General features: G+C 33.4%; 1 protein-coding gene across 3 annotated transcripts in view; it reads left to right on the top strand.

The window, feature by feature from the left end:
• Positions 1 to 20,019, top strand: part of LOC100374303 (protocadherin-15-like) — a 33,546-nt gene extending 13,527 nt beyond the window's left edge. Inside the window, exons 15-35 of one of the 3 annotated variants that reach the window (XM_085494118.1) lie at positions 83 to 167; positions 901 to 1,026; positions 1,593 to 1,898; positions 2,015 to 2,233; positions 2,494 to 2,613; positions 3,511 to 3,639; positions 3,873 to 3,988; positions 4,309 to 4,421; positions 4,601 to 4,753; positions 4,851 to 4,981; positions 5,614 to 5,847; positions 6,807 to 7,054; positions 7,733 to 7,939; positions 8,942 to 9,031; positions 9,792 to 9,818; positions 11,675 to 11,713; positions 11,962 to 11,979; positions 13,225 to 13,261; positions 13,987 to 14,090; positions 15,057 to 15,297; positions 17,089 to 20,019. In XM_085494118.1, coding sequence (XP_085350244.1) covers positions 83 to 167; positions 901 to 1,026; positions 1,593 to 1,898; positions 2,015 to 2,233; positions 2,494 to 2,613; positions 3,511 to 3,639; positions 3,873 to 3,988; positions 4,309 to 4,421; positions 4,601 to 4,753; positions 4,851 to 4,981; positions 5,614 to 5,847; positions 6,807 to 7,054; positions 7,733 to 7,939; positions 8,942 to 9,031; positions 9,792 to 9,818; positions 11,675 to 11,713; positions 11,962 to 11,979; positions 13,225 to 13,261; positions 13,987 to 14,090; positions 15,057 to 15,297; positions 17,089 to 17,442 — 3,097 coding nt within the window. In that variant the 3' untranslated portion in view covers positions 17,443 to 20,019. Of the gene's footprint in view, positions 1 to 82; positions 168 to 900; positions 1,027 to 1,592; positions 1,899 to 2,014; positions 2,234 to 2,493; positions 2,614 to 3,510; positions 3,640 to 3,872; positions 3,989 to 4,308; positions 4,422 to 4,600; positions 4,754 to 4,850; positions 4,982 to 5,613; positions 5,848 to 6,806; positions 7,055 to 7,732; positions 7,940 to 8,941; positions 9,032 to 9,791; positions 9,819 to 11,674; positions 11,714 to 11,961; positions 11,980 to 13,224; positions 13,262 to 13,986; positions 14,091 to 15,056; positions 15,298 to 15,982; positions 16,734 to 17,088 lie in introns of those variants that run through there. The other 2 variants (XM_085494120.1, XM_085494119.1) reach the window with 2 other exon arrangements.
• The last annotated feature ends 1,956 nt before the right edge of the window (positions 20,020 to 21,975 follow it).

Below are 21,975 nucleotides of genomic sequence, written 5' to 3'. Positions count from 1 at the left end.
TAGCAAAAAAGTGAATAATTAAGCCCTATACATGCTCTCTATGCGACATTTTCTGTAATTTTTTTTTTTTTTTTCATGACAGTGGAGAAGTGTCAATTACAACTATTCTCAACAGAGAGAGGCAGTCTTTGTATATTTTGACGGTCTCAGCAACTGATCTTAATCAGGTAATTTTAGAATTAATATTCAGTAAGTTGTATTTCACGCACTGCGCAATGCCCATCTCATATTTACAGCTTCACATTCTTTCTGATAAGTGTATTCTGTTTCTGTTTCTGAGTATCAAAAATCAATTCATTTTGCCCGGTTAAGAAGGATTCTGGCATTCTTTCAATGTGCATGTTTTTAGGTTACACAAAATCAAATCTTTTTAAGAAATCTAGTGCCAGAAACTCTGTTGCAGCAAATGGCACGCTTCCCATTTTTGCTTTGTGCATACATTAATTTCCATGGTGAAAGTATTCTGTTCTATTATTAATGCTCGCTTACAAACAGCATTTTCAGCATTTGAGTTGCATCACAGAATGTTCAATGTCGTTAAGACGTGCACCGATGTACTATGTATTTCTATGGGCTCTGTCAAGCTGTTGTAGAACGTTAGTCAGTTAGCCAGTGAAAACAAGCTAAAGAAAACTGTACAAACTTAGCTTTGAAGGCAATAATGAACAACCAAATTTTTATGTATTGCACATGCTCAGGAGAGGTATAAAAAAAAAAATCTGAGAGTTTTCGACTATTCTTTTCACCGGTTATGGTTGCTAGGCATTGAAAATGCTGTGAAGTTCGCTCTCAAGAATATTGGATATTAGTTTCAAAGTTTCCAAATTTGAACTAATTCGAATGTTGAATAATGAATTACTTCAAAGTATATCTCATACACAATATGTTTGTGTTTTTCAGACTGTAACGACAGAACTCATTGTCACTGTGCTGGACATTAATGATAACAATCCTATATTCAACTCAACATGGCCGTCAGTATTCAGTATATTGGAAGGTCAAATTGGTATTGTGGGACAGGTGCAGGTTGGTATATTTAAACTTTCCATATTTTCCTGCAATCAAAATTGTATTTGAAATATTTTCAACTTTTCAATAATTTTTTTTTCCTAAATTAAGAGATGAATTTTGAAGCAAACAGATGTAGAATTATTTATTTTGATTGAAAATATAGAATAGAAGAGATTTTTTGACAGGATTATGTTTGGAAAATCTAAAAAAAAATGGCTATGGAAGCATTCAACATGAAGATGACAATGACAGTGCTAAATTTGGTGATGGCGATGAAAAGGTTAAATTCAGGGTGATGATGTGAGCATTAAATTTGACAAGCGCTCAATTGGCATTATGTGACAAGAGCATTGCATTTGGATCTTGCAATAAAAGTGATAATAATGATGATAATGATACAAGCATTAAATTAAAATAAAAATTTGTTTAATTTTGTGACTGTGATTATTAAAGACAAAGATTAAATAATTAAATTGACTTTGTCACTAAGAAAAAACTACAATTCCTCCAGTATGTGTTCTGACTCTGATTTCTTAAATGTCGTCAAATATTAAACAACACTTCTTTCCTATAATGTTAAGGCATATGATCTTGATGAACCGAACACTGTAAATTCTCAAGTGGAGTACACGCTAACCTCAGATAAATTCAACATCTCACCACAAGAGGGCGTGATTTCAACCATCGTAGCTTTAGACAGGGAGCAACAGAGTGTATATGAATTGGTAGTGACAGCGCAAGACCAAGCAGATTCACCGAGAAGTTCCACGGCAACATTTACAGTCATTGTACTTGATGAGAACGACCATGGACCAGTATTCGCAAATACTTACTACGAGTATACAGTCCCTGAAAATGTATTAGAAAATGACTTTTTAACTGTTCAGGTAATTTGAAATGTTTCATTCAATAAATTATTGAAAAAATATTTATTGTATTGCTATGGATACATGCAGCTAACAAATGAAGCACCATAATCCCATTTTACTATCATTGTTTCCAGGCAACAGATGAAGATGAGTCTGCCATTTTGAATTATAACATAACGACCGGGGATGCTGGTTTGTTTGGCATCAACAGTCTGACTGGGTCACTATCTCTTCTGACCACTCTAGATTATGAAACAAAAGAGAATTATATTTTGACAATTTCCGCCATAGATATTCATCAGATAGATGAAACTATAGCAACTGCAGATACCACAGTTTTCATTCATGTGGAGGTAGGCAAATTAATGTATGTTAAATTGTTTTGCTTGAATTTGATTATTTTTAATCTACTGCTACTCACACATTTTTATATGATCAGATTTATTGTCCATAAATGAATCCAATACTGTATGCCCTTATCCTTATACACCTTTAATACCATGTAATTTATCTCCAGAAATGTGTGAGTTTTTTTGCGTGATTTCAATAAGTTTCATTGTATATAACCAACATTACAAGCCCTTATTTTCATCCACCCTTATACTTTCTATAGGATGAAAATGACAACCCTCCTGTGTTCACTCAAGATGTCTACCGAGGTTCTGTGCAGGAAAATGCCGATTTAGAAACGACTGTCGTCGGTGATATACTGGCGAATGATGGAGATAACTCAGTATGTGTTCATGACAACTACATTCATATTTCTTTTAAAATTCATTTCTAAACAACTCATAATTTACATCTGTCCATTTGCCCGTCGGCACCAGTATCTCAGACAGGCCTAAGCCAATTCAAACTTCACACACATGTCATATCACGTTTACGCACAGGCATTTGTTTCATGGTCCAATTCAAGATGGCTGAATCAAAATCAATCATTTCTGCCATTCTGGAACTGATCTCAGTCGTGCATGGACATATTTCATTCATTAATGGGTCCTTGATGCACATCATTATTTAATAGGTTTGATTCAAAGTGGGCATTTTGCTGTTTTTGGAACCATATTGCTAACTTTAATAGCTGAACAGATCATATTAAACACATTTGCACTTGTATCTGTTTCAGAATCTGATTTAAGATGACTAGTGGTCATTTTCTTGCTAGAATTTCATTATGAATGATATTGGCTGAATAAAGGAAGGAATCACACAAATAAACTGGCTCCACTTTTTATCATGTCTGTCACATGAGTGTAAATAATTATTTGGCACTAATGTTGACAGTCACTATCAACTAAGGGGGGACTTGACATTGACAATGACTTGTGTTTCTCAAAAGTGTTGTGCTTTTCTTTGTGTACATGTGTTGGTTTTAATTGTTATATCCTTCTTATAGTTTCCTATCACCAATAATCTTCTGTATGATAGGAATTTTCCATTGTGAATACTTTTGGTGCCTTAAGTATTGATCGAATGGACGTTAGTGATTTCTTCTATACTTGATGATAGTACTGTAATTCACGCTGTTATACGAGTTCGTAAATAATTCTCAGTCAAATTCTATTGAAATATCTGAAATAAAATTCACAAAATATATTTTTAATCACAACCTTCAAATTGTCTTTTTCAGAATACAGCAAATGGTGCAATCAGATATTACATTGTACCACCCAATGAATTCTTCACGATGTTGGATGAGCAACTGGGTGTAATTGTTACAAAGACAAACCTGAAAAAAACAACACTCGATGAATACATTGTAAGTATATATTATCAGTAAAAAAATTATTCCCATAAAGTGACTGACTGACAGTACATGTGAGCATTTTTCTCCCTTTGTACCCATCGTATTTCAACATAAACCTTCTTACCAGAAACATTTTACAATTTTACTTTAACTTTTTTTGAAGAACAAATTAGTTTTGAATTCATTTTTTCAGTTCATAGCAATTTTACTCTGAAGAAAAAATATGCCTGATTTATTTTTTTCAGTTAACTGTAGTTGCGTATGATGGGGGAGTACCGCCACTAAATGACACGGCTTTAGTAATTATTCAGATAACTGACCGAGAACGAGAGAAGCCTGTATTTGAAGAAAACATTTACAGGTAAAATGAAGCAAATGTGGTGTCTGAAATGAAACGCCATATCGGAAGGTTTTTGCGCCGTTTTAACAGTGTATCTATCGCGATTGAAATGTGTCCAGACACATTGTCAGCTGGTGTTGCTAGGAAGTTTTCACTGAGAAAAATATATTTGAGAAAAATTTCATGTTGTACGAAAGTGTGCGGTTCAAGAAATATATTTACGACTCGAAAGTTCAATCAGCAATTTGGTAAGAGGGCACCAGCCGAGAGTATCAGGACGCTGCGCCCCTGTTCCCCGGTTTAGAAAAAAACCCTGATAATTATTCATATTTTTGTTTCAGAGTGAGTGATTTGAAAGAAGAGCAGCCTGCTGGCACTCCAGTCATGGAAATTCACGCAACTGCACCGTCTGGTGACCAGATTGACTACCACATTGTATCCGGTAGCGGAAATGGTAAAATTATTATAATAGTAATTTGAAATCATATTTCCAAAATTATGGAGTAATTCTGTTTAATGAATTTTTAGAAAAAGAAAAAAAATATTTGATCTTAGTTTTGTCTTGTCAGCAGCCCCTTTGTACCACATAGCAATGTTAACTTTTGTTTTTTTAATTGTTCCTATGTATGACAGAATCATTCCGAATTGAAAGTCGAGACAGCACAGGTTTTATTTACACCACAGAGGTTCTAGACAGAGAAGTAACAGGATCTTATATATTGATAATAGAAGCTACACTTCATGATGATATGAACACAGAGTCTGGAAAGAGAAAAAAAAGATCAGGTATTCATGATAGGCATTTTACTTTTGTAAATAATAATAAATACATTATTTATGCTATAGTCTTTATATTTACACCACTGTATTGCTATATTTACAGAATCTAATATTGCAGAAGTGATTATAGAATTAGAAGATATCAATGATAATCCACCTATATTTACGCAAAGTAAATACATCGGTGGGGTCAATGAAGATGCCAGTCCTTTCACGGACGTACTAAAAGTATGGGTGAGTATCCATAGCAACTAAATCATATATTATGATGTCATTATGAGAATACCGCAAAGAATGAATGGTGATCTTATCGTCAACCAATGTGTAGCATAATTAAGTCGATGCTACCCTGTATTGCCTGAGTGTATATGTATAAAAGCAGTACGGTGATATAACCGTATCATTAAACATAATTTATTCTTAATTTAGTGAGATATAACAGCCCAAAGTGCACATTTTCCAAATAAGGACGACATTTGAATGCAACCATAACACTTTCGAACACGTTCGTACAGAGTTTCACGGGTTGATGAATTCTTTAGTTTTCGCTGCCAGATGTACAATAGTATGAATGTTAGGTACAATCTACAGGGAAAGAACAAATTTAAAAAACCTCATCAATTTTTGACATAATCAAAAATAATATACCGTAAGTATTGTAATTTGGGGGTAATTTTTCAAACATTTCAATCTTTTCTGGTATTTCAATCCGAGTGACACCTACATGAGAGAATTTACGCTATGCTGAAAACAAACCTGCAGATATGGTCTGTAGTTTGGAATAAAAGAGTTGAAATAAAACCTGGCTTACAGAATTCCCAGAGATGCATTTTTTATCAGATTCTCCATATTTTAATATGTTAAAGGTGCTGGATGCTGATGAAGGCCCTAGTGGGGAGGCCAACTATTCCATCAAGCGTGATGGACTCGGCAATGACGAGATACTTCAAGCGAGTTACTTTCAAATAGATCGGACTACGGGGTTGATAGAGACCACTGTAGCCATCACAGAAAAAGCCGGGAGTAAATATGAATTTACTGTAGTTGCCGAAGACAATCCTTTCGGAGAGCAGAGATTCATGGCACAAGCGGAAGTATCAGTGAGTTGCTTTTTATGTGATTTTTGATATTTGTAATGTATTGCGGGATATTGATGTAAATTACTTGTATAATGACTTGAAGTAGTGTATCTAATAAATAGATCATATCCCCCAAAAGAAGTTGTGCTTCTTTTCTGAGAGATAATTGATGTAGTAACGAAGTTTTAACATTTTTTTTTTGTATTCAATACCACAACAACAAGATATAATTTTACCATTTATTAAATAATCCTTTTTTAACACATTTAAGATTAATTGATTTGAAGCAACCTAACTTCCTTTGAAACAGAAAACAGAACATTTCTTCTTTCTACTGTGGCACATGCTATTGGTGCCAAAAATTAAAAAAAAAAAATGAGTGAGGCATAGGTTTAAAACTGACGTATGCGATGAGAATCAAAACCTAATTTGTTAGCTTTAAGAAAAGGTTTATGAATTTATACTGTAATCACTTAATTTTGTCTGCTAGGAATTTTTGCAATTTAGTGAAGGGTGCTGACACTATGCGTCGTACATAGGATCAAAGAGAAATTATTCACTGTTGTAAAATTTCATGTTTTTCACCGACTCATGAAATTTGCAGAAATTTGTCACTCAGGAAATTAAAATTATTTAAAGCGGGGGAGTAGTCACCTACGCATACGTCAGATGGCCATAGAGTGTCATTGTATCCAAACAAGCGTCTATATACCCATGAGCCTTTGCGTTTTTAGTGTGTGTTGTTATCATCGCTTGGGACTCAATACCCGCGTGTGCGCAGGTGATGACCCTCTCGCTTCAAAGAAATCAAAACAAAATATGAACTTAAAGAAATTGAATCTGAAGTCGGTTGTTTGATGTAATATTTGCCTTGCTATGCAATGCACCATGGGGGATTTTAATTTGCTAATTTAATTCATGCATATAATAAGATTAAAAAAATTTTAATTTGTTATTTTTAATATTCATTTAATTTATAGATTTCTGTCATAAATAAGGACAATAAAGTGGTGCTAGTCGCTGATGTCCCACCTACAGTTATCAATGATAATATAGATCGTGTTTTAGAAGTATTGGAAGAAATACTTAACACCACAGTGGTTTTAGAGAAAGTTGGATCACGACAATATGGTGATGATTATGAGAAGACAAACCCCTCACAGACGGATATTTTATTCTATGCAATTGATGAGAATGGAAAACCAATGAGCAGAGAAGAAATTATGAGGTACACAATTTTTATAATTTATGCAAATTATTTTCACAATTTGGCTATAGCATATACTCATTTCATTTGAAGTATATATATATCACAGTTTGCATTTGGATGTACAGCTATTACCCTGAAAAAGACGATCCTAGCATCGTCGAAACATTGGTTTTTATTTTATCCATTCAAGAAGTTTGAGAACTGGTTGAGCTAACTTTTGTATTTTAAAATTACTATATATATATATATATATATGAAAGTTCAGTTTTATAAAGCAGTGAAATAATAGTTTGTATGCCGATATATATTAATAATCTGATTTTGGTCATTTTTCATAATATTTCTTGAATTATTATTATGAATTTACTGATTCCATTACTTTTGATAGTTTCAGACATCAACTGTGTGTGACATAAAGCCACATATTTGAGATGTCTTTTCAAATTCTCCCAACCTCAACTTCACCATGCACAGAAATTTGTTTCACATATGTCTATTGGCATGGATTATATGATAACTGTTTTTAGTTTTTAGTCCTTAGAAGCTGTGAAATGAATATATGGGATAGACATACTTTTAAATTTACACTCATTTAAATAAATCTGATATTGTAGGGGGTCAATCAGGAGATATCTATGGATGTAAGTGGTAAGTTGTCAACCAGATATTTGATTTTATCAATAAATTTAATTGCAGGATTTTGGCAGAGAATGAAGCCCTTTTGAATGAGTTGTTCAGCAGTTTCCTGCCCGGAAAAGTTGTTACAGTGCGGCCTCCAGAAACGGCTATAATCACACGATATTATTCGCTAGCGCACACGGACGCGGCGTTGATCTCACTGGCATGCATCCTGTTCGTTCTGAGTTTCATCGCGATAATCGTCATTTGGTGTTCTTGGAAACAGTATGTGTATTTTTCCTCCATGGTTGATATCAACATGTTGATGACAGATGGGAAATATCAGGCTACTGGGTTGGTTTCCATGGTGATTTAGATGTCATAGGCTCTATAAGGGTGGTGCTTTGGTTCCTTTTGGTTAAGCTCTCTTATATGTATAATTTATTACTTTTTCGGTGCATGGATATGTTTATTGCTAATATATTGCTTAAGGCAGACATTTTCTCGCCAAACTCTTTCGGTTAATATTTTTGAAATTTCTTTTTTGATTTGCACTAATTATATGAAATGCAAATTTCTTTCTTTTTTTTGTGAGAATTAAGAAACTAAAATTGATAATAACATTTTCAAGGAAGTGATTCATAATGAAAAAAACATGTTCTGAAAAAGATTAAAAGTAATGTGGAGAATTAGAGTTGAATGACAAAATCTTTTTTAACAACTCTTAATCCGTAGATGTTTTTTTATTGATTTCTTATCTTATCTTTTTGAATGCCGAAGTCAACTTTCTTACCGTTCATTATATAACCACACAATCTTTCCGTTTTTTCATCAAAATGTATAGCCAATGTATAATTAGGTCGAAAATTACCAATGAAATTATTGAATAATACATAAAAATTTCTAAAATATTGCAATGGTGGAGTTTAGTAGAAAAATGAAGGGTGAAGGTGAAGAAATTTTTTATCTAAATGTGCTCTAGTGTGTGTTGTCATGACAACAATAGTGAATAGATAATGGTAATTGGTTTGAATTCCTAGTAATAGTAATAGTAATTACATAAAGTAAAGTATTCATTTTGTTGATCGGAATCAAATTATATTTCACATGCACTGTTTATGTTGAATGGGACTGATAGCTAACTCAACTCTATGTGATGCATCAACTGTGGTATTTTAAATGTCTGAATCAAAAGGTATAAATAAAAGGTATTTATGTGTACAGCTAGTTATTGATATTTGCTATTTAATTATTTTCTAACTGTAACATTGAATAATCATTTTTTAGAAGAGAAGCGGAGCGGGAAAGAAATGCACGGCTGTATTTGCCGATGTACACTGACGTCACTGCCAACAATCGCAACCATACAAGTGAAATGTAAGTCTGAAAATGTCAATTACAATATTTGGGAAATATTTAGTAGTAGATTGCTATGAATTAATTTGGCCAATTTTGTTATTTACCAAAGCTTATATTAGAACTTAAAATGGCAGTTTGATTGCTTGGTGTTAATCACGCACTTATGTTGGTATTCTGTTTTGTTTTTTTTTCATTTGGTCTAAATACTAGGAATCATTGATAGAATATCTCATAAATTTGCCATTCAGGAGCATCAGTTTAACAGTTATTGATCCTGCATTGTGTTTGTTATGTGCTCCATGTTCCATAACATACACATGTAAAATGATTTATTTGCTTACACAAAATCTGTACCTGTCCTGTGTGACGTCTGTAGAACTTTAGACATGCTTTTTACTTTTTTTTCAAAAAAAAATTCATATAAAAACAAAACAAAATAGTGCAGTTTTTTTTAAAATTGAGGAGTGATTATTTTTCAGTCACCTGACTTTTAGGTTCATGTATTTACATATTAATAGAAATAAAAAAAAAAGAAAGAAGATGAAGAAGTATTTTTTTTCAGTTATATTTTTTATTTACAGCTACATAAAGACTGCTACATTGTTTCTATTATTAAAGCACCATTCCTTATATTTTTTCACTCATTGCTTGACAACAACATACATTAGCATGACATCCCCCCTTTTTTATTTTATTTTTTTTATAATTCACTTTCTGATACTGTTTTTTCTGCTGTTTTTTGACTTGCTCGCTTTATCTACTTTTTACTAACATACAGAAGCCATGTTAGAATGCCTGAACCAATGTAAGTGTTTTTAGTCTCCGGAAAAATGAAACTTTCAATGCTTGCTGGCCAACACATCTTCTTCTTGTCTCAAATAATCATGTTGGAATAAAAAACAAAAGTCAAAATGATAAATATCTGAATAGTTGAATATTTTCACCATTTTTGTATGCCCATTGACAAATTTTTCATACATATCAATCATTTAAACTCTTGGCGACAATTGAAAAATGACATTTGGAATATACTTTTCACAGAATTGAAATCTTTGCGAACTTTGTTCTTGAATAAGAAAATATTTTTTTAACAATGTACAATCTGTATTAGAAGAAGCCATGGCTATATTAAAATGTAACAGTACAACAGAGGAGGATGCCACTTCTATTAGGGTATCTACATATATGAGATAAATTATCTATTTTTCAAAAGAATTGGTGCGGCTTCTAATAAAGATACGGCTTCTAATACAGATTTTATGATAGGCCCATGAGCGATCTCCACAAGGTTACACTTCCTGGGGGCACAAATTCACCATAAATGAGAACCCCTCCTCAATGCAAGCAGTTGTCAGTGAAGACTGAACATGGCTGAGAGTTGCATATAATATTTGAATCTTTTATATGGTAATAATGTCCCCAGAAAGTACCAGGATGTGTGACCTTTAGGGGTCATGTATAACTTAAGGCCAATTGCCTTTGAGTTCTATAAAACCATTTCTAACATTGTGGCAGTCAAGATATTTCCCAAGTATGTTTTGGCTCTGCAAGGTTGAAAGATCATTTTCATTTTTCATAAACAGTAACTTTTTTTTAGTTCTTTGAATTTAGTTCCAAAATGTAGAGTCTGTAAAGGTGGTGGATTTATAATTCATTTCTTCTGATATCCTGATAGGAATTTGATCTTGTGTATCATCATGGTCAGATTAAATTTGAACTAATTTGGTGCAAAAACTAGTCGTATCAGTGATGGTTCTGAGACTATGGTGGCAAAACTACATGACTGACTGTAATTGGTTGACAGAGCAACTGCCAATCAGTCCTGTAGGGGCAACTATAGCTTTTGTGTTCATTTTCTGAGCTCTGTAGGCTGACTTTTCAAAACTGTTGACTGACTACAATTGGCTGACTACAATTAAAGTGTAATTTTGCCTTTAATCTGCTGTTGTTTGGTAAGCTATTAACTTTTTCACCAACCTCTTTTCATCACAAATTCACAAAATAGTCCTGTTTATAGTTTGCACTTTCCTTCAGAAGATTGGGACAAAAATAGCGAAATGTTTTGAGTAAAAACTGAAAATTGACTCAAATTTTGTCTGTTGGCTCCAAAATTAGGATTCATTTCCAACAATATTGAAGAATATAAGAAAAAAGTGCAAAATAATTTGGACAAAATTCTGGTGGTGAAAAGGTTAACACACTTTAAACTGTTAATAATTATCCAGTAATTCACATGCATACACAAGGTTAACTTTCAAACAGAGTGAATTAATTAAAGCTTAAATATCTTTTATTAACCATATTGCACTTGAAGTATCAGTCAGTATTCAGTCTCTGTCCTTGTCATGTTTGCCTTCTTTTTTTTTTCACTTTGCAAAAAATCATCATGCTTAATATCTCTGCATTTTGGTGATTTCTATGTGTCCACTTACATTCATATCTAGTATTAGAATGAGAAACTCGATGTCTGTCTCCGTGTGGCTCAGCTATTTCAGCAGTGTACCAACTTGTAGTGATTTCATTTATATGTGGGGGAGGGTAGGTGTTATTGAGGGGCAATTAATTGTTTTGTTTTGAAAAGCAGGTGTTTTTATTTGTTGTAAAATTATTAAACGTTTATTAAATCGATATTAAATAACAACATATTTAAATTCCTTGCAGCCCTAACCCAGTGTATTTTGATGATCAAGGAGTACAAGTGTAAGTAAAACATTTCATAAATTATTGTACACCTCAGGAAACACTGAATCTCAACTATAGAGGGCGTAATCTCAACTATAGAGGGCGTAATCTCAACTATAGAGGGTGCCACATGATTGCAAACTATTCACCTTATTTACACCCATCCCTGGTGTTGTAGTAAATAAATAACAGCTTTTAAATTATTTTCTTTCTCTTGCTTGCCTTTTCATTCCTGGTTGGTTTGCCGTTATCCACATATCCCTTAGTGACGAACTTTATGCAAAGTAAGTCTTAATTGTTTTGTTATTTATTTTTTTCCTCCTTGGGGTTCAAATATTTTACCAATGGTTTACTTCAAAATATTAATAATTCTTAATTTTATATTGCTCTTTTAGATTTTATGAAAATTTGTGCAAAAGATTATTCATAATATATAATAGTTGAATCATGGTCACGCTTGAAAAAGGGTGAAATAGTCACAATTTACAAATGAAAATAATTTCAGTTACTAAAGGTGTTACTCAGTTTCATCAAGCTGACCACTGGGCAAAGAAATATAAGCAAATGAAAAAATGAGCTTCTCACTTTGAAAACAGCCAGAATCTACAAACAACACATGCACGTTCGTCGTGTTTAAATTTAACACGTACTTGGCAGTATTTTTTTTTTTTGCTGGGCATCTTTGAAAATAAGACCACTTTGACACATTGAGCAATCAACAACTAGCATGAGATCGCATGGTAGCAGAGATATATATGTAGAAATAGAACTCTGCCTGGGAGATTGCCATGAGCCAAGTGGTTCATGTGAAGTGACAATAATTTAACTAACTTGTAGCATGACTGTCTCAAATTGGGAATTTGCAACATGTGAAAATGTGAACTTATTTAGCAGTAAATTTAGGGTATATTCAGAGTTGTTGGTACTGTAATCTCATAACCCATGTTATACCTAAAGTACGGCATATAACCATGGAAATTCTAAAACCCTGATTGGCCAATTCAAGCATATAGTCTAATTGGTTGAGGGGAAAATCACCTTCTTACCTTGTACCTGTACCTGTACCTTTATATATATCCACAATACATTTCATTACTTATGTCACCTAGATTCTACTGTAAAATCTGTATTAGAAACTGCGGCTTCTAATAAAATGGTACAATGCAACAGAATAGATATGGCTTCTAATAGAGCATCCACACACATAAAAAAATTGTGACGTTTTGCTTCTCAGTTGTTCAAAAGGAATGGGTGCAACTTCTATTAGGGATGTGGCTTCTAATACAGATTTTACATTAATAAAGTTTCAGTGACACGCAATGTAGATTTTGGTTTGTTGCTGAGTACTTTCCAGATATTATAACTACGCTACTGTTCTAAGCATTCATGATACAGTTATGATTATTATGCAAAGATGGCATTGATCATTTCTTTGAATGAATATATATGATATGATTTTCTTACTGGTGCTCAGTCAAATTATTATTTTTACGAAAATATGTCTTTCTGTTTTTGTTAATTTTTTTCAGTGGTGAGCCAAATTTCTTCAAAGCTTACGAAGCACAGGTAGGTTATTATACACAAAAATATAAATGTTTGATGATTAAATTATATCTAGGTTTTAGAACATAGGAAACCAATGCAGAACACTAAGGGTGGCTAATGTTATAGCGATATCTGTGTTTGTTGATAGATGGATGTGTCAAATATTGTTCCACCAGTATCTCTAAAACCACTTGGTAGATTGGAATGCAATTTGTTACACAAATGCTTAGACTTATTAGATCTTAGTACAAATCCTGGCATATTATTAAGATAATTTGAATAAATATTAACTATGTTTGTCCTAACAAATGGTTTAAAACTTGTACATGCATACTGTTTGTGCAGTTGAAGGTTTCATGGTAAATAAATTCACTATTCATACTACTACAGTGCTGTGCACTCAGGTACTGAAAACATGCTTGAGTGAAAAGAGAAACAAACATTATCTTGGGCAAACGATTCCAGTGAAAAAACTAACCAAACACCACCCTGTTCCATGAATAGTAACAAAATAAGTTTGACCATTAAGTTATTCACTCCATGCTCCATTCAATAGTTAGCTCATATTTCAAATTGTACATACATATGTTCAATTCAATTCCGCATGTGCGTAGGTGACGACCCTGTTTTATGCACCACTACAGCGTTTATAGCCAATTTGATTCTGATTCTTTTTACCAATCAACCATTATAACTTCTCTATAGGCAAGGCTTACAATATTTAACTATGTTTTATAACTTAACAGGAATTCACAATGGATTTTTTTGCTGACACATCAGAGATTGGACAAGGGGAAGAATTTGTATTAGAGGTTGATCCTGAAGATGGCGTTGTTGCTCCTGTTGCAAAGTAAGTACCTCAATCACCATTTTTAATTTAAGCTGAACAAATTATCTGGGCAGTGGTTATGTTACAGCCAAAATTTGGTAAAAATTAGAGAAATTTGTTTTAACTTGCTGAAAATAAAATACTCAGAATAGTAAATGTTACTCATGAGAAATTTCCTATAATCATAGTGCTTCTAGTGTTTATGCCATTCAGGCATTAATGGGTATAGTGGGTGGAATGTAAAATAGAGTTCAGGTATTAATGGGTATAGTGGGTGGAATGTAAAATAGAATTCAGGCATTAATGGGTATAGTGGGTGGAATGTAAAATAGAATTCAGGCAATAATGGGTATATAGTGAATGAAATGGAATTCAGGCATTAATGGGTATAGTGGGTGGAATGTAAAATAGAATTCAGGCATTAATGGGTATAGTGGGTGGAATGTAAAATAGAATTCAGGCAATAATGGGTATATAGTGAGTGAAATGGAATTCAGGCATTAATGGGTATAGTGAGTGGAATGTAAAATAGAGTTCAGGCATTAATGGGTATATAGTGGGTGGAATGTAAAATAGAATTCAGGCATTAATGGGTATAGTGGGTGGAATGTGAAATAGAATTCAGGCATTAATGGGTATAGTGAGTGGAATGTAAAATAGAGTTCAGGCATTAATGGGTATATAGTGGGTGGAATGTAAAATAGAATTCAGGCATTAATGGGTATAGTGGGTGGAATGTGAAATAGAATTCAGGCATTAATGGGTATAGTGGGTGGAATGTGAAATAGAATTCCAAGCATTAATGGGTATAGTGAACACCAAATATATTTTAGGTGATTGATTTGATATTCCTTGCATTGTGTATCTGAAACTTATATTTTGATCTGATCCCAATTTTAAAGCAATCAAAGTCGTTGGAACAGTTATATGAGCTTGTACACCAATTTCCAAAAATTTACCAGTCTGGTACAATCTTTTTATTTTCAGTCGAAAACATGACAACATGTCATTGGAACCAATAAGCGAGCACACAGAACCAAGTAATAATGGTAGTCTAGATAGACTGCATAGCAACCACAATACAGCACAAAATAATGGCGAAATTAATGTGATGTTCGATGAGGACAGCGATGATGATGATATTAAAAAACCTCCAATTGATGAGGAGGTGGAATTGTCGTCTGATGACAAAGTTAAAAACAGTCATCCTGGCCAAGATGATGTCAAGGTAGAAGAATTAAACAATACTTTTTATAATTTAATATTTGAGCGAAATATAGCTTAACTCAATATAGTACAATTTTTAGTCTGCCGGAAGGGTATCATCATTTCAAGGGGTTGGTTTGATGATGTCATCTGTTCATGTGCACTTAAACAAGTAAGTGCATGTCATCATTTTGGGGGATTGCTTGGTTGATGTCATCTGTCCCTGTGTACCTAAAAAAGTATGTGTCATCATTTTGAGGGGTTGGTGTGATGTCATCTCTTCCTGTGCACATAACAGTAAATCTCATCATTGTAGGCATAGATGTGATGACATCTTTTGTTTCTGCTGCATTTCCCATATTGCAGGATCAAGAAATTTTCTATATTACCGATATCGAGTCTATGTGATGTCATCAATTTTGTCTAGAAATTAACATGACATCATCAATTTGTGAGCATTATGTGAATTCAGTAATGATATGTGAAAACACTGCCTCCTTTTGTCCCACTCATTTTTGTATGTCTGTGGAGCATTGCAGACAATGTGTTGGAAGATAATTTATTCATATCTGAGATTGTTTTTTTTTTCTTTCATTTCTTCAATTTTTGCTTCTATGTCATGCAGCTCTGTCTTCCAAAATCTCATTCATTTCATTCTTACTAGAATTTTTTTCTGTTCTGTCATCTTTTATTTTGTGTTTCCGCAGATGACGGGTAATGGTGAAATTCCCACTGTGGTTAGTAGCTTACAGAGACATGCTCCGCCAATAAGCAGTCTCAGACGGAAATCTTCTTTATCTCCCTCTTCAAAGAGAGTCCATTTTGACCCCTTTCAAAAGGACGCTGTCTGCAATAGCGCAGATAAAATGAACACTATCAAGAATATGCGCAAAAAGGGTATCTGCACAGCTTCTTCTAAATGTGCGAAAAAAATATGATGTCATCAGTCTTTTGTGTACCTCAAAAAATGTCATAAATTTTTGTGTACCACCAGCACATACTTTTAAGTGAATGTCACTGTTTGACATGATGTCATAAAATCAAGATAATCAAAATGACTATAAAGTCAAAATATCAAAATAAAGGCCTGTAGTGGAGAATTAAAATATACTTTTTTTTTTTTATTAATTTATTTTTTATATACACCTTTTCAACTTCCTTTCTTTCTTATCCATGCCTTCCTTTCTATCACAGCTTCGATTTTTTTATTTTGTCATTGTCTCATTGTTTTTACTGGCTAGTCTTAAAGAAATAAATTAGATAAAACATTTTTGAAGAGCGGTGGTGGTTTTGCTGCACTTGTTGAAATATGGGTCCCCTATTAACAGGTAATTCCTGGCACGATTGGAATATTTAGATGCTCGCAAAAGAATCTGTATTTTGTGTATATCGCAAGCAAATCAAAAGTCATTCATGCTTGATGCTGGGAAAGTGTACTGCATTGTAAAAAAAACAAAATAAAAAAAAACTGTTTATCAACACAAATCTCACTTTGATGTGGCATGTCAACCATCGCTCTTTAAGTTCTTAATTTGCTAATACTTTTGCACTTGCGTAACTGTTATTGAAGTCTTTATAAGTGATGCCTCATTTGAAAAGTGGGGATGGTATCTAGTTGAGAGATTGATAAAAAAATAATCTGGGCAGTTTAAAAAAAAAACTGCATTCAGTCTAAAAACAGAAATTGGTTACTAAACAGTACATTCCAGTCTCCCATGTTCAAATGGGTCAATCAACAAGTAACCAGTTTGAGTTACCATGGTGATAAAAAGTCACTGAATGTCTTAATCTTTGTGGGTTTTTTTTTCTGTAGGTAATTACACCAAACGGTAGTGTGCGGAACAACCATGTGGCTTTGCGACAGGTCAGTAACCATGTGAACCACAAACCATCACGAGGAGTAATACGCTCATTCCAGGAGAGGGAACAAGAACTGTCAGACCAGAGCAGCCAAGCGTCAACAATGAGTAATGGCAGCAAAAGCAACCATCGTGCGAAAACGAACATTCCCGTCCCTGGAACTTACCAGAGCGGTCACACGCTAACTGCGCAGGGAGTGACGGTATTAGATGATAGCGAGCAGGATGATTTACGAGAAGCTATTATGTTAAAAAATAGTGGACTTGGTCTCTGGCTAATGGATGATGTACAAGCGACACAGCTTTAGCTAGAACTACATTGCCATCATCATTATTCCGTCCCTCCCAAACAAAATACTTTTACCTGTCCCTCTATGAATTGCATCGAATGGATTGCTGATACACCTCTTATCATCAATGGTTTGTTCCTGATTGAAGTCAAGTGTGTTACCTCCTCTTGTATAAATGCCCTGTTGTCATGGTTACCTGTACCTAATTTAGTGTTTGGTATCCGGATACAACTAGTTTCCTAAAGTGTCCTTTGCAGTTTATTTTTAAAGTAAACTTATTTTAAAGAAAATATTTTATAAATGTCATTGCTGGTATACTTGGTGGGATAGCAGTATTTGTTTTTTTAATATTTAACTCAAATTATTGTTTCAAAGCAAAATGAATAAATTCATAATAAATATATATAAATTACATTTTTGAAGTTGCAACTGCAACAAACTTACTTGCGTTGATGGAAATGTTCAAGCAAAGAAATTAGAAAATTTACATTTAGTGTCAGCTTTTCCTACATTTTGTCCTACATTTTTATGAAAACATTTTGAGAAAAAAAATGTACATATCTTTCGCAAATACATGAATTATTTTAGATTACTTAGTTAGAGTTTCTTTTGCCAATAGTACTAGAAATGAACTATTATTCTATAAAAATATTCCTGTCATTTACATAAGTCTGTGTATACTTATTGTCCTTTTGTTTTTTCTCTTTTCTTTCATATTTCTAGTCAAAGCAATGAATCACCGTTTTGGATCTTGTTGATGGATACAATTTTAGGAAAATGTTTCTCCACTTTCTTTACAGATTGAGAAAGGCAACATTTTACCTTTTCATTGTCATTCTGTGATATTTCATTAATATGTTCCCTTCTTTCAAATTTAATCAAAATAATTTTATTTATTTTTTTGCCAAAATAATTGAGTTGAAGAAAAATCGAAAATTTGTGAATCTAATTTTTTGAGTGAAATGCTAGTGAAAGGGTCAAAATGAAGAAACTGAAACCTGCGATTGTGCAAATTCAAAAATAATAATCAGGATTCTGAAATGAATTTTATCCCCAGTAATGTGATCACCGAGAAGTACTGTTCACTATCAATCTGTAAATTACTAAGCGAGACTTAGTATTTTTTTATACTTTTTATGTTGACTAGGTCCACCAGCCAGGTTATAATTGAAAAAAAAAATGGAAAATAATGATTTATATGAGAATAGTTGCCTGATGTTGCCCACATTGAAATCTGACCACATCGATGCGTAAATAGCTTGTCTTGACTGGTCATCAGCATGGACAATAAATTATCAAGTGATGTCTCGAATTTTGAGAGCTATTGTTCCAATAGCTGCATTATCACTGCCGATTGTTGTAAATTTTTGAAAACTTGTATTTATCAGAATTTAATTTCATTTCTTTGCAGAATGCTGAGTTATCTGGATATTTTATTTAAAAAAAAAATGTGATAATTATTTAAACAGATTGTATCAAAGAGATATATATCAATAATGAACAATATGCAAAGGTTTTTTGAAAGTGCCTTCATTTTATGTAGTGTTCCCATCATGCTTTGCATGGCACCCACTGAGCATGCTCAATGCATTGCCTTGTGGGATTACAATACAAGACTGTCTTTGATTGAATTTGCTATCCTGTTCTGCACCCCCTCACCTCCAATTTGTCCAATATACTGTATAATAATAGTGCATCTGTTCAGTTTGTCCAAAATCAGCTGAGTTGTGGTATATAACGTGCCATGTAAGCTCTTTTCTGAACTCCGGAAACAGGGTAAATACTCGATACAATGGTTTACAAGTGTAAAATGAAAATAATTTTACCGATATATTTGCAAGTCTCTGTGATTAAATGAGGAGTTGTTACTTATCAATATCTTAAATTGACATGTACTATTACCTGAATAGTCAGTCATCTGTGTGATATGTTTGCATTTCTTTACATTGTGTATTTTCAGTCAAAATATGGTATGAATTACATTTCCAAAGTTTGCTGTTTTTGTCTGATGGAGGGAGTAAAAAAAAAAGTCCAAAGTCTCAAACGATTTTGAGATTCAACAAACTAAATAGGCTGAGTTGCAAGATAGAATGTAATGAACTAATGAAGAGATGTAGGGTTGTTTCTAAGTAAAATATAACTTGTTTCTGGTGAAGAAAAAGAAAAAAAAAATGTCTTTGTTACTTTTAGACCTATGAACATAGGACAAGGATTTTTAAAAAATATAGATAAAATTTTGCAGGAGTTGCCCAGTTCAGCTTGTGCTGGCTTGGGGAAAATAAATTGAAAAATAGGGTTTTGATTCAAATGATCTAAATACTGTAGCAGAAAGTTCATGTTCATGCGACTTGTTTTCTCCATTAAATTCATTAATTTTGGGCAAACTAATCCAAAATCAGTGTTTTAAAAATTTGATGAACAATTGTTGGAAGTTGAGCGCCCTCGAGTATATGAGCATGATGCAACTAAAATCAGTGAACATTGGGAGGGGTGCCACCACTCTGTGGAACAGCACCATGAAAAAAAACACATCTGTCACTGCCTTCACATGTATTTATGTTGAAATAAAGTATAAAATATTTTTTCTCACAACAATGTATGTTGATTTAGTATTTGAGAGTGTTTCTCTAATGTGGCGATGGTTATGATAAAGGTTTTGTGTGTGTGTGGAGTTGTAGAAATCTAATATGTAATCTATTAACTTGAATATAAATTTAAGGAAGTCTACTCCAATAGTACAACCAAATTATCCAGCCATAAATTACTGTGGAATACTTTATTTTCGCTTGGAATTTATTTTCGCTATTTTCGCTGAAGGGATGATTCCGTGAAAATAAAATCCAGCGAATATACTTTTTTTCCTATATTTCACATTCAACTCATCAAAAATCAGTGAAAATAAATTGCATAAAGAATGCCTAAAAAGCCTTTTCAGCGAAAATTAATTCCAGTGAAAATAAAGTATTCCACAGTATGTTTGCAAATTTGTATTTTACCTTGCCCAATCAGTAGTTGACAGGAAAGGTTTGTTGTCGCCTCTGACGTCAACTTTAATATTTTGGTCACAATAACTCAAGCTGTCTTTATCCAATCATTTTCAAATTTGTATATATATTGCATCAATTCAAGATGGGAAATGTAATTTGAATACCATGTCCATCATCTTTGATGTAAAACATTACTGTATGTGATAACATTAATATTAAAGCGCGGTAGTCGTCGCGCCACGCACGCACAAGATATATGGGTCTCATATAAACAAAGATGGTGACTTTGACAATTGCGCAGTTCAACGAGTACGAACTGAGACGTTTCCAAGTTTTAATTAGATGATTGGAAGGTGTCACCGGTGGTATTCAATGCAAGTCGCGTTCAGGTCCAACCCCCATACTTGTGATTTCCATTTGAAGAGTGCATTGGATTGTGGGAAAATCAATGTTATCAACACAAACATACTTGTAACATTGTCTGTCTTGAAAGAACGTAATGTCACTAACACATTACTGTATGTGTTAAACATTAGTACTAAATTTTTACATGTAACATTGTCTGTTGTGAAAGACTGTAATGTTACTCATAGTTTGTATTAACACATTTATTTGAATAAACTTATCATTAGCAGTCATTTTGAAGATACACAGGCCAATTTTAAAATATCTATATACTGTTATTGGTAGACTGGCGCAGTCGGGGCGATTAATTTGTTTTTGTAGTTCAAATAAAATACAAAACATCGCGAAATGGAGGTGTTGGTGCGAAATCCTCTGTAACTGTAAATCACCCCGACTGGTTTATTCTGCATGGCCCTCTATCGACACTGCAGGAAACCGTCGATTTTTCAACAGGTAATTATGTTAATGATGTTCTAATTGACAATCACAACGTCTCTTCAACTGATCTCTGACAGAGTAGACGTCGGCTGGTTGTAGCAGCCGATTTTTGTTTAATTCAACGACTAGTACGAGTTACTTTTTTACAAATTGTGATGAATTGGAAACGACGACTAAGACAAACTCGAATTTGCCGCCATGTTATGTCTGCAGTGTGACCTTTACCATGTACACCTCATTTAACACGTGTTTCCGCGCCCACCTGTGGGCATCATGAATATTTAATAGCAATGAATTTCCTGCAGAATAAACCAGTCGCGCTAACACCTCCATTTCGCGATTTTTTTTTATTTAAACTACAAAAAACAAATTAATCGCCCCGACTGCGCCAGTTTATGTTATTGGCTGAAAACAAAATTGCAAGCTATACAGTGAGAGAAAATGCCTGCAATGTGTTGCAGGATAAAAAAAAGAACTTAAATCTTATCCAATTAGTAAAATAATGTCCATAATTGCATTCTGCTGATCCACTTCAGACAATCCGATCATGAAAAAGGGTGACTTTGACGAGATTTGTTGCCGTGAAACCAGTTTCGACTATTGGCAATGTTATATTTTGGCATGTGTTTTTGTATGTATATTGATCAAATTTCACTTAAAATTGTTCTTGTAGTTACAATAACAAGTTTTATCTGATCATGTAGCCTTTAGAAATAGTATC

Source organism: Saccoglossus kowalevskii, chromosome 19, assembly GCF_978046115.1.
Source record: "Saccoglossus kowalevskii chromosome 19, keSacKowa6.1, whole genome shotgun sequence".
NCBI lineage: Eukaryota > Metazoa > Hemichordata > Enteropneusta > Harrimaniidae > Saccoglossus > Saccoglossus kowalevskii.
Note: the sequence above shows the minus strand (reverse complement) of the source record. Positions and strands in the feature narration are given on the sequence as shown.